This window comes from Diceros bicornis, chromosome 18, assembly GCF_020826845.1.
Source record: "Diceros bicornis minor isolate mBicDic1 chromosome 18, mDicBic1.mat.cur, whole genome shotgun sequence".
Lineage (NCBI taxonomy): Eukaryota > Metazoa > Chordata > Mammalia > Perissodactyla > Rhinocerotidae > Diceros > Diceros bicornis.
In genome coordinates, this window is record NC_080757.1 from 50,512,638 (window position 1) to 50,525,902 (window position 13,265).

Consider the following 13,265-nt stretch of genomic DNA (forward strand, 5'->3'; position numbering starts at 1 on the left):
TGTTCGAGTTCTGTGAGCCACTCTAGCAAGTTAATTGAACCCGAGGAGGGGGTTGTGGGAACGTCTGATTTATAGCCAGTTGATCAGAAGTACAGGTAACAACTTGGACTTGTGACAAACGTCTGAAAGGGGGGACAGCCTTTTAGGACTGAACCCTTAACCTGTGGAATTTGATGCTATCTCTGGGTAGATAGTGTGAGAACTGAGTTGAATTAGGACAGCTGGCTGATTTTCCAAGTATTGCTTGGTGGTGTGGGGAACCCACCTCCCACTAGAATTCGTACCAGAACCTATTTACCCCCTCTCTCAACTGGCCTTCTTATAATGGCTACATCTATCTGCTTAATTCTTACTTGTCTCTCAGGTCTCAAGCCTAACCTCTCCTCTCCCAGGAGCCTTCCTGGCCCTCTTCCCATCTGGGCTAGATGCCCCTCCCAGATGCTCCCTAGCACACCATGGTTACTGTCATTGTAGTATGTACTCCTCCATATTTTAAACTAATTATACTCATCTCTCTTCCACTGTAGATTGTACACATCTGAAGAGTACTGCAGAATCTTTGTCACTGTACACATCACAGAGCCTGGGACATGAAAGTTGCTCAATACATATATTTTGAATTTTAAATATATAATGTTGAATATGAGGTGGGAAAGCAAGAAAATGTATTATTTATTTTTTCTAGAAGCCTGGTTATAAAAGAAAGGTCATTGGTTGGATGGTAGCCAAAATGAGTTATTTTGGTCAAGGGTAGGGTTGTTTTTTGTGTGTGTGTGAGGAAGATTGCCACTGAGCTAACATCCGTGCCAATTTTCCTCTACTTTGTATGTGGGATGCTGCTTCAGTATGGCTTAATGAGTGGTGTGTAGGTCCATGCACGGGATTCAAACCCACGAACCCTGGGCCACCGAAGCAGAGAGTGTGAACTTAACCACTATGCCACCAGGCTGGCCACAAGGGTAAGGATTTTAAAGATGGTATTTACAAGAGGAAAGAAAAAGGAAAATGCTGAAAATACAGGAGAAATCAAGTAACAGGTGGAGCATTGCTTTTTGGGGGGACGGTAGGGATAAGAACGGATTGGATCAGAACCAAGACGAGAGGACAGACTTGAAAAGGAGAAGAGAGAGTTTCTTTGTCACATGAAAAAAAGAAGGTGAATGTGAGAGCAGAGAGAATTTTTAAATACGACAACAAGAAGGAGAGATTTCACCCCTGAGAGTTAAGATGTTTTTCTGTGAAGTAGGAAGCAAATTCTAAGAACAGACCAACAGATGTGCTTGGCAAGTGAGGATAGTGTTAGCAGTCTTGAAATAGCTGTCAGGAGAATGGAAGATATTTACAGTAGACATGTTAGGAGATCTCAAGTCATGTTGAAAGCCCTGCTGAGGTTGGTAGGACTCCTTAAAACAAAAGAAAAACTTGTGAAATTTGCCTCTGAATCATAAATGAAAAGCAATGAGAAGAGTTAATATATTGAGGTATATGAGGAAGCCATTTGGTTTAAAACTAATTCAGCCTGATCTTGTTTTTCCAGAATGGCCTGACGTGGCCTGTCAAGAATGCATTGTGCATCTGCTTTAAATATTTGCAATATCCCAAAGCAAAGAATGCTGCCTTTAAAGATAGGAATGTTGCCTCCCTCTCATATAAGCATTTCTTTAAAGATAAGCGTTTCTTCCCCGAAATTAACGGTCAAACTGACCTGCTGTGTACATCTTGTGACCACTGACCTGCTGTGTACATCTTGTGACCACTGACCTGCTGTGCTAGCAAAACATCTTGTGAATGTTGTAAAAAGAGATATTTCTGTCATATTTGATGTGTGTTCCTTGTTCCAAAAACGGTATATAACTGTGCTGTACACCTCACTTCTCCAGGGTGCTGCATTCCCTACTGAAGGTCATTTTCCCAGGCGATATAGTCCTCAGATTGGCTCATATAATAAACTTGATTTATAGATTGATTATTTGTGTCGACACTTCTAAATGGATGGTTTAAAATAACATATTTTCAGAAGTCGCTTATGGTTGACTAAAATCTTTGGCATATCAATAAAGGTGTCAACAGCTACTGAAACTGATAAGTAATGAACTACTTAAAGAGTTCAAAATGCTTAAAATGAGCAAGAAAGAAAAAACATAGTTATCAAACAAGGTGAGTTACTCAAACTCAGGACACTGTCATCAGCAGTGGTAGCTCGGTGACAAAATAGCAACACAAAAAGTGCATGAATTGACATATGTATTGTTGAATTTTGTAATATTTTTGCTATTTCATTCTTTTTACAAAACGTAATTTGCCTGATGCATAATTAAATACAATTTAACATTTTTACTTATATTCACCAATTTTGAATTTATAAAATAAAGTCATTGGGTCTACACAAGTTTCTCCCATTTTCTTACTTTATATAAGCCTAACTGTTAAGCTTGTGGCTCCTCGAACATCACCATCAATTATAATCACATCATTTTACAAGCTCTAGGTAGATTTTACAGAAGCTGCCGCACACAGCTTATTGGGTTTTAAAGAACTAAGCAATACCGCCATTGAATTTCTTCTCAACTTTTGTTGGCAGTGGGGGAATATCTCAGGGCAGTATGCAAAAAGTGAGTTTATTTGTTATGGTGGATGTTATGGTAGATGCCAGTGCAGAATGCCTAAATGGAAAATGGGAATCTCATTTCCTTCTCTCTTATAAACTAGGAAATTCAGGCCTCATTCACAACATTTTTGGCTACTAATCTTTTCTATATTTGTTTTTCAGATGTTTGATTGAATTCATAGATCTTAAATTTTGCATGAGCGTTTTTTCTTCATGGAAATTATTTACTGACTATTAGATAAGAAGCTCAGATGCTCAGCTTTTTAGTAAAATATTCAATGAGAACTCCAAACAAAAATATATTCTGTCACCTAAAAGTATTGTTGACAATCTACAATCATTACCCTTCTAACTCCACCCTAGGAGTATCTTCTGCCAGTTTTCTGTTTCAAGTCAGTGTAAACTTAAAAAGCTGAAGAAAATGTGGGGCCAGTTGACTTTTATTAATCATTGGAACAAAATAGCACACAGTGTGATTTTAAAAGACAATAGCAAGATTTCTACCAGTTGTTGGACTATGCTGGTGTGTTTGCTTTCTCAACAAAGACATAAAGTGGATGCATAAAATATAACAAAAGTGGAGATCAAATTCAAAGAAAAATAAATATTCAGATGCCAGAAAATGAAACAAGAAAACAAAGCTAAAATAGGATTGCTATTTTAAGCCAGTAAGTTTTGGGGTGGTTTGGCAAAAGCTGATTGATACACCAGCTAAAATATAATTCATGGGTAAGGATAAAATAGATACATCTTTTAAACAAAATCTGGGACTTCTCTTTTATAGATATCTCTGAAAGAACTGCTAATAGATAGAAATCCTTCCAGAAGAAGGAAACTAACCGGAAGGAAGTAGTTGGGTGCTAGAAACTAATAAATATATTGCTAAACTAAATAAATATTGATGGTGGAAAATAATGATGACAATGACTAATTTGTGTGGGGCGGGATTGTTAAACACAATGAAGACTAAAATATCAAACAGCAATCATATGGGAGAAGAGAGAGGCGTCATCAGAACCAGGTTCTCTTGAAATCTTATAGTTTAAGGAGGACGGAAATACTGATTAACTTTAAAAGTGCCCTGTCCAATATGGTAGCCACCAGCTCCAGGAGGGTATTTAAATTTAAATGTTAATTCATTAAAGATCAATAAAATTTAAAAGTCAATTCCCTCACCTCTGACATATAAAGAGCTTGGAAGTCATCATTTCCTTTCTAACAACAAGAAAAAGCTAAGCAAATTGAAAATCGATGATGTTTCTTGGACTCGTCAGAGATTAAGTTTTCAGGGCAAACCACAGCCCTGAAATCTGGATCATAAGGACCCAAAGGCATTGAAACTGCTTTTTATAATTCAGTCATGGCACACTTTTTTGGGGTCACTCAAATACAGCTTTCTTTCAGGTAGTCTTATGTATAGGAGCTGGCAGTATTCCCAGATGTGGATATGCGTTTCCCCAAACCCGAATAAACCAACCAAATGCTGGGCTCCCTGTTTGGTCCTAGGGATGGGTAGCAAAAGCAATTTATTTTTAGTCACTTGTGGAATATTCCAGGTGGCTCCTGGCCAGATTATTCCTAACAGTTTTAGCGTTAGGGCAGGTCCTTGGAGCTTTGCTGAATTTATTAACCAGCCTTGGTTGGTTATGCAAGCCATTGCATTCAAATTAGTCCTAGCCTGCTGTTCAGTTTCCAACACATCATACATCATCATATATGGTGTATTATTACACTGGAGACCTGTGTCAAGTCCAAATCCCTTCTGACCGAATTATGACAGTAAGCTGGTGAGTTTAGACAACCCCAAGGCAGCACGGTCAATGTAAGAGGGGATCCTTCCCATGTGAAAGTGAACTGCAGTTGGCTCCTGTAGGGCCTGGGCTTTGCTTGCTCAGCAAAAGCCCACAAGCCCATCGCAACCATGTGTCCTTCTGGCTCCCTTCTGAGCTGGACGCCCAGCTGCTGGGATTTGTAACAATCCAGAGCCTGGCTAGCCCGGATCTTACCTTATCTCACTCAAAGAACATCACATCTTAAAGGGACACAGAGCCCCTCCACATGAGCTACAGTTCCTGGGAACGCTGGTCATACCAGGGACAACCCCTCTTGGCAAGCATATAGCCTTTGTGTCCCCTGCCTATATATGCAACCCCCTACCCACCAGCGGATGCAGGTGCACATTGCTGTCCAGCCGGCCGCTACTGGACGTCCCTGTAAGTAACTCCCAATAAACCTGTATGTCTTGTTCTCCAACTCCGGCTCTTTTCTTTGGTCTCTCCCCAACCTATCCCACCCTGCTCACCCAACTGGGCATGCGGCCAGACAGCTCCTCTCCAAGACTGAGATAGAGAAGAAAGCATTTGAAAAAACTGAGTGCCGGTCTCCTTTAGACTGTTACATTTTTTCGTATCGTCCAAACCATGTCTGGAACTACTGAGGCTATGGGCGGTGCAACTTTATTTAAGCCTCAATAGTCTCCTGTTAGTGTCCACAAGCTATAAGCCTTTTTCACAGGCCACACGGGGCTATTGTACAGAGAATTCATCGGTACCAGCACTCCAGCTTCTAACATGTCATTGAAGTGGTGATCTCTTTCTGCCCACCAGGTATTCCATATTGGTTGTTTTTTCTGTGTGTGTGTGAGGAAGATCAGCCCTGAGCTAACATCCGTGCTAATCCTCCTCTTTTTGCTGAGGAAGACCGGCTCTGAGCTAACATCTATTGCCAATCCTCCTCCTTTTTTCCCCCCAAAGCCCCAGTAGATAGCGTATGTCATAGCTGCACATCCTTCTAGTTGCTGTATGGGGGACGCTGCCTCAGCATGGCCCAACAAGTGGTGCATCGGTGCGCGCCCGGTATCCGAACCTGGGCCGCCAGTAGCGGAGTGCACGCACTTAACCGCTAAGCCACAGGGCTGGCCCAATTCCATATCGTTTTAAGTTAACCACCTGTGTGGGTTCAGACAGAACTAGTGGTTCCCATTTAGCATGTCCAACTAAGACTGGCCTGAAGGCGGACTTTCATGCCTTCTCTTTACAATACTAGGTAGGGGAAACCATCTCTGCTTGGACATAATATTCATCCCAATGATAAGTTCAGGTAAAGAAGACCCGACTACCCCATATAAAGTTTGTTCAAAAATCCCAATTGTCATCTAAACTTTCACCTTAATCCCATTAACCTTTGCATCTTCATTTCCTCCCAATCTAAATTTAGCTGCCATTAAGACATCACCAACAGTTTTCAAATCACAGAGCATTGGGCTCCTGTGTCGAGGAGTCCCAGAAAAGTCTCTCTCCTTCCACCCCAACCTGGCCATTTTATCCACACATGTGCATATGGCCTTGGGTTCCCGTCAGGTTGAGCCAGAAGACCCTGGCCTCTCCTTCAATATTTACCTTGATTAATCTGCTTAACCTATACCTTAGGCAATTCTAGGTGGGGTTTCTCATTGTAATTTTTGCCTTCTGGCTTTTTAAATTCCTCTAAACTGGGGTAAATGGAGTGGGCTTGTTTGGGGCCTTCTAATGTTGGGGGACCAGCAGGGAGTCCCACTGATCCACCCAACCTTTGATAGTGCTACATCAACACCTTTGTTTCAACACCATCAATATCTGCCACCTCCATCTAATTTCTCCATAACCATGTAAATAGTTTCTTGTACCAATTCCAATGATGGGGGTTCCCCAAACCCACAAGCAATTTCTCAGACACCAGCTGGGTGTCCTACAATTCAACTCAATACTGATGCTATCTACCCAGAAATAGTATCAGGTCCCACATGTTAAGGGCTCAGTCCCAAAATCCACAGTTCAGATGCCAATGGTAAGCCCAGGTTGTTACCTATACTTCCTACCAATTGGCTATAAATCAGACATTCCCACAACCCCCTCCTCAGGTTCGATTAATTTGCTAGAGTGGCTCACAGAACTCAGAGAAACATTTTACTTACCAGATTACCGGTTTATTATAAAAGAATATAACTCAGGAACAGCCAGATGGAGGAGATGCATGGGACAAAGTATGGGGAAAGGGACACACAGTTTCACGCTTTCTCTGAATGCACCACTCCCCCCCGCATCTCCACGAGTTCACCAGCCTGGAAGTTCTCTGAACCCCGTCCTTTTGGGTTTTTATGGAGGCTTTACTACACAGGCATGATTGATTAAATCATTGGCCATTGGCAATCCATTGAACTTCCAGGCCCTCTCCCCTCCCTGGATAGTTCCAACCCTCTAATCACAGGGTTGGTTCTCCTGGCAACTAGCCCCTCTCCTTAGGTGGGTCCAAAACTCACGTCATTAACTTAACAAGAGACACCTTTGTTGCTCTCATCTCTTAGGAAATTCCAAGGGTTTTAGGAGATCTGTGCCAGACACAAAGATGAAAACCAAACATATATATGTCTTATTATAAATCACAATATCACTCCATCTAAAGACTTCAACCTTGCTGAGACCAGTCCCTTGACTCTCCTCTCTGTCTCTCCCCATTTTATTTTTAATTACTTTAGTGACCTTGTGTAGCGTCACACTTGTCTGGCAATAGACTACGTGCCCTATAGCAACCATGTGTCCTTCTGGCCTCCTTCTGGGCATGATGTCAACCATCTAGTATTGCAACGATTCAGAAAGAACATCACGTCTTGGAGGAACACAGAGCCCCTCCACATGAGCTACTGGTCCTTGGAATGCTGGTCATGCAGGGACAGTCCTTCTTGGCAAGCCTGTAGCTTTTGTTCCCCTGCCTACTTAAGCAACTCCTGCTCTGTTCACCGTAGCTGGTGCAGGTGCACACTTTCACTCAAACAGCCACTCCTGGACACTCTCTGTATGTAAGTCCCAATCAACATTTATGTCTCGTACACTGTCTCTGGGTCTTTTCTTCAGCCTCTCTACTACTTATCCCACACTGCTTGCACAGCTGGGTGTGCAGTCAGACACCCTGTTGTCAATAATATCCATAGAGGGAAGCTGAGACAGCAACCTGATAAAACTTCTCAGACTGTTTCATTTTGCAAGAGTAACGTCACATGCGGTGCCCATGTAAAACGGGCCCCCTTAATCACAGAATTTACCATAACCTGGCAACCGGCATATTCAGTGGGTGAATATCTCAGTCATGATAAAGCCAATCCCTCATGGCTTGCACGTGAAGCAGATCAGCTGCTTCATCTGAGGTGTTCTGCTTGGCATTTACAGGGGGAATTGGGCAGTCTCCCTTCTCAGGATAAACACACTTGACGGTGGCTGTTATCCAGTCCACCAGGCAGACCGTTCCCTCAGGAATAACCTCTGTGTGTCTGGATCACTTAAAGCCATCTGTAATTGTTCAGCAGCGAACTGTGGGCCCGGTATCAACCCAAACACGCTCTTCCTTCTGCAACATTCAAAACCAAAGACACAGCCCCCAGATTAGTCACTCTCACAATCCATTTTAGTAAAGGTTCCTCAGGCAGCTGATGATACCCATCCACACAATGCGGCAACTCCTTCACACTGTACCCCCTGGTTTCAGTAGTTTCTTGGTTTTATGCTTCACCACACTGACTACTTTTTTGGTGACCAGAGGCCTTCAAGGTACTTTCTTGGCATGATTTTTCCCATTGTGGGCAGCTTTGACGTTAGTGGCCAAAGTTCAGACTGATTCAAATCTGAGCTTAGTCCAGCATCAAGTTCCCACCCAGCACTTTCCCTCGTTTTAGCTATTACAAATAACAATAACCAAGAGACTCTATGTTTAGCGTACTTTATGTTATTTTGCATTTTCTTATGTACCCAGTGAGCCAGTTCCTCAGGAGCTGGGTCTACTCTCATCTCTAATTCTGCTGTTAACCTTTACCTTTAGCAACTGATCGAAGCATAGCTGCAGTTTACTCCACGAGTGATGAAGTAGCCATCCAGGCAGCAACGGTTCCTCACACTCTGCCCTTTCATTCTTTCTCTTCCCAAACCATGTTTCCGTGAGCCAGAGCCATTCAGGCAAATCCCACTTCACTGACGCTAGATGTCTAGGAAAAACACACTATGTTTTCCTTTGCTCTCACACTTCACTTCTGGCCACCAAATGTGTGGGGTTTTTTCCTATACTGACCAATTCTCCAACACCAGCTGGGTGTCCTACAATTCAATTTAGTTCTGACACTATCTATATGGAGTTAGTATCAGATCCCACAAGTTAAGGGCTCAGTCCCACAAAACAGCTCCCACTTCAGACAGCAATCACAAGTCCCAGGTTGTCACCTGTGCTTCTGACCAACTGGCTGTAAATTGGGAGTCCCATCACCCCCTCCTTGGGTTCAACAATTTGCTAGGACAGCTCACAGAACTCGAGAACATTTACTCATATTTACTGTTTATTATATAATAAAGAGTACGATAAAGGATTCGGATGAATAGCCAAATGAAGAGATACATAGGGCGAGGTCTGGAAGGGGTCCTGAGCACAGGAGCTTTGGTCCCTGTGGGATTGGGCTGCACCACCCTCCCGGCACGTGGATGTGTTTGCCAATCTGGAAGCTCTCTAAACCTAGTACTTTTGGGATTTTTATGGAGGCTTCATCAGTTAGGCATGATCAATTATTAATTCAATTTCCAACCCTTCTCCCATCTCCAGAGAATGGGAAGTGGGGTTGAAAGTACCAAACTTCTAGTCACGGCTTGGTCTTTCTGGTGACAGCCCCAATCCAGGAGCCCACCAGAGTTATCTCATTAGAACAGAAAATGCTCCTATCACCCAGGAAATCCCAAGACTCTTAGGAGCTCTGTGCCAGGAACCAAGGTCAAAGACCCAATATTAGAAGGAACCAGGGGCAGAAACCAATATATATCTTATTCTTTTATAGAAGTGAATGCGGAGAATTGCAGCCAGGATTAGCTTATCTGGAGCAGAAGCCACTAGAGTCACAAATTCGTAGGAAAAAAAACACTTAAATGGTAATTACGATGAATTCCTGGAGGCTGAGTGTGGACTAGGAAAGAGTGAGACACTCCTGGGGTCAACAGTATGGGGTGGGGGGGGCGGGCAGAAGCAGGTGGGTGTAACTGGAGCAGGGCAAAGGCTATAAGCCTGCAAGGATATGTCTACGGCTTGAGATCTGGAACCAAAACAGGGGGTAAAGGGAAGAAATCCTCTGACCTCTCTCTTCTTCCACCCTCCCACCTCCTGTTGCTACTTCCTCTTGGATTGGTCAAACCCAACTGGAAGCCAACCATCAATGAAGGGAACTGGTGATGCAGTCCACAGTGGTCAGCCTTCTCTGGAAGGGGTATGTTAGGAAAATAGAGAACAAAACCAGCACAGATCTGTCTTCCTTTTTTTTAAACGGCTTCCTTTGTTTTATTCTCATCTCCATCTCTTTTCATACCCATTCATTTGCTCTTGAACACAATCCTAATAAATACCCAAGTTAATAGCTTCAAAAGTAACCATATTATATTGGTTTTAGCAAACTATGTCTAGTTTAACATTTTAAAATATTCATACCACATCTGATATTGGTTATTCAGTACTTTCTAAACAGATTTCTATAACAGTTAAGAAAATTTATAATTTATAAAGAATACAAGCGAAGATTTCATCATATTGTTATGTGAAATGGTTATGTATGTTGTGATGTTACACATTTGAGCAAGACAGGAGAATTTATTGCTTGAGTTTTAGAAATAATTTAAATTCTACTCTCACTATGATATAGATTTATTTTGTAGGACACTAAAAGCTCCTGAGTAAACAGTAAACTATAGGTGATTCATCATAGATTTGGAAATACAATACTCCAGATATAATTATGATATATGTAAAATATACAGATAAAATATTTAATTATATAAAAAAGCCTATAAAATAGATAAGAAAAAGACTAAAACACAAAAATAAATGAACAAAAGATACAAATAATTAACACAAAATAAAACGCAAATATAAAGCTACAAATTCCCCATAAGTTTAAAAGTAAATTAAAACAACTTCAATGTTATATCAGCAAATATGCATATATATTTAATGAGGAAATTATATGTACTATAATAATTCCAACTATGTAAAAAATGCACTAAGGAAAAGGGAAATAGTTGATTTTCTTTTGGTATGGAGAAATTGTAGTGATTCTTTTATTCAGTTTTATTCAATCTCTATATTTTTCTACATTATACAATTTTCTTCAATGAGTGTAACAATTTTTTTTTAAGTTATATAACACATCTCCCAAAAAAAGCAGCAAGAATACTGCTTGGTCTTCAAAAAATTTTCTGGTAATATTCAAAATGAAATAGCTATGGCTTAAGGAAAAAAATAAAATAATATGTAAAGCTGATAGATTTTTTAAATTGAGGAATACAAAAGATACCCACACGTGTGTGTGTATATAGATATACACACATGTGCATACACGCATATAAGAGGGGCATGATCTAAAATAGCAGTAAATACACAGAAAACTATTGATGAGGGAAATCAGCATCCCCCACAATCGTAAGAACTCAATATAATGTATTCAAATTTTAAAAATCTGAACCAATGCTGCTATGACTCGCATTGTTTTCAATAAGTCTATTTGAACTGCTCTTCCAATGCACATGCTTGTTCATCCAGTTCAAGGGACTCCAGACCCCGTGAATTTTAAAACAATTTCTGAAAAGGTTTCAGAGGAAGACTCTTGGGTTGTGCTTATGTATTAAAGCAAGCTCATAAACCCAGTGTATCACATACTGGCATGCAGCGATCACGCAGCTTCTGGCTGTTAAATATATCCCTCACATATTTCAGCAAGGGAATTTTTTAGTAAATATCATATTTCTAAAAGACTATATTTTTAAAAATTGCAAGTTTGTGGTATTATTTCCACAACACCCAGTGCTTGGCTTTTCAGGTATCTTAATATTTTGTATTACCTTTATCGCCAGATTTTCTATCACCCCTAAATTTGAGGGGAGGAATAATTTTAAAACTTATTCATTGATTAACTAAATATACAAAATAAACCTAATATTGATGTTGATGATTTTTAAAATTATACATACTGCTGATTAGTACATACAACGAAGCTTATATGACATCAACAAAGAATGGTTAGGCTTGAGGTTTTAAGGGTCGTCTGAATGAGGGAGGAGTTTCCATCTCATGGTTGTGTCAACTTCCTCATCAAAATTTCCCAGCTCCTGCTCCTTAGAAAGCTCCAGGAACACCTATATAGGAGGTAAAGAAGAACGAAAAAGAATTATCAAGTTGTTGATTGTCTTCCAAATAAACAAGAAAAATGCAGTTACTTTCATGTGAAATTCACAGGGATGATATGAAACCATGAAAGCTGACTTACTTTTTCCAGTGTGCACTGAGAGAGGCTGTATTCTTCCAGGTTAAAGTTACGTTTCACTGGGAAAAAAAAAAAAAAAAAAAGACTAGTAGCAGATGCTTTTAATTTATTACCAAGAATTTTTTCAAAGTCATAAAAAATAAAAATGCAAATCAGTGATACAGGAATATAGCAAATGAATAAGCAAATGCTTGGTGAAAGAATGAAATCATGAAAAGTCATAGAGTTAATACAAATACATTTTAAATTAATCTTGATATTAGAATTTTCTCACATTACATTTTGATAATGTCTTTTATAACTTAGTATATGTATCTTGGGGAGATACGTAAGTTTCTTGAGGAACTGCATAATTGATTGATATACGTATTCTTTCAATCCCATTCCATCCCCTTTAAAAGGACCTGATCCTTCCACGTAACTGTTTCAGCCAGTTCATCTGCCGTACCAGCTCTCTCCTGGGCTTCCCCACCAGGAACTCTGCATGACAGTAGTCACCAGATTCACATATTCACACGCCCAGAGTTCACCATTTATACATTGAGAATCTTCCATGTGTGAGCCACCCTTAGGTGCCAGAGATAGAGCAGTAAAGAAAACAGGCGGAAACAAAACCCCTGCCTTCGTGTAGTTGGCATTCTAGTGTGAGGAACATGGACATTAAATAAATAAGCACTTAAATATATAATAAAGTAAATGTTGATAGCTACTACGGAGAAACAATAAATCAGGTAAAGAAAACAGGAAGTGCTGGCACTTGGTACAAGACGGTTAGAGAAGGCCACAGCAATAAGGCAATAATTGAGCAGAAACCTGAAAGAAGTGAGGAAGTCAACCGGATATTTAGAAAGTAGAATTCCAGGAAGAATTAGCAAATGCAGAGTCCCGAGGCAGAGTATGCATGTCTGCAACATTTAGGAAGAGCCAGGAAGTCAGGGTGTCTGGAGGGGAAGGCGTGAACCGGAGATTTATATTATCTCAAACACAATGAGCTGGCACTGTTCTAGGCTTTCACAAACGAACTCATTAAATCCTCCTAACAACCCTGCCACGTGGGTGCTGATCTTATCCCTCTTTTTACAGGTGAGCCATCTAGACATGCAGGGATTATGTGGCTTTACCCAGCGTTTCCTAGCCGGTCAGCAGCTGTGCTGGGACAGGACCCCAGAGAGCCTGGCACTCCTTTGAGCTCTGTGCCACCATGCTGTGTTGAGAAATTACACATGATGGTCTGCTGTTGAGAATGACCCATTTGAAAGTGGGAAAAAGATGATGAAAAGAGGGAATGGACAATTTTAAGCGGCAAGAGGAGTTATGCACAATGCAGCGGACGGCCTTAGCTAG

General features: G+C 40.8%; 1 protein-coding gene across 1 annotated transcript in view; it reads right to left on the reverse strand.

The window, feature by feature from the left end:
• Positions 1-9,599: 9,599 nt before the first annotated feature.
• ABCA6 (ATP binding cassette subfamily A member 6) overlaps positions 9,600-13,265 on the reverse strand; it is a 56,492-nt gene continuing 52,826 nt past the window's right edge. Inside the window, exons 37-38 of the mRNA XM_058561444.1 lie at positions 11,925-11,980; positions 9,600-11,793 (exon numbers count right to left, since the gene is read on the reverse strand). Of these exons, the coding sequence (XP_058417427.1) occupies positions 11,692-11,793; positions 11,925-11,980 (158 nt within the window). The 3' untranslated portion in view covers positions 9,600-11,691. The remainder of the gene's footprint in view (positions 11,794-11,924; positions 11,981-13,265) is intronic.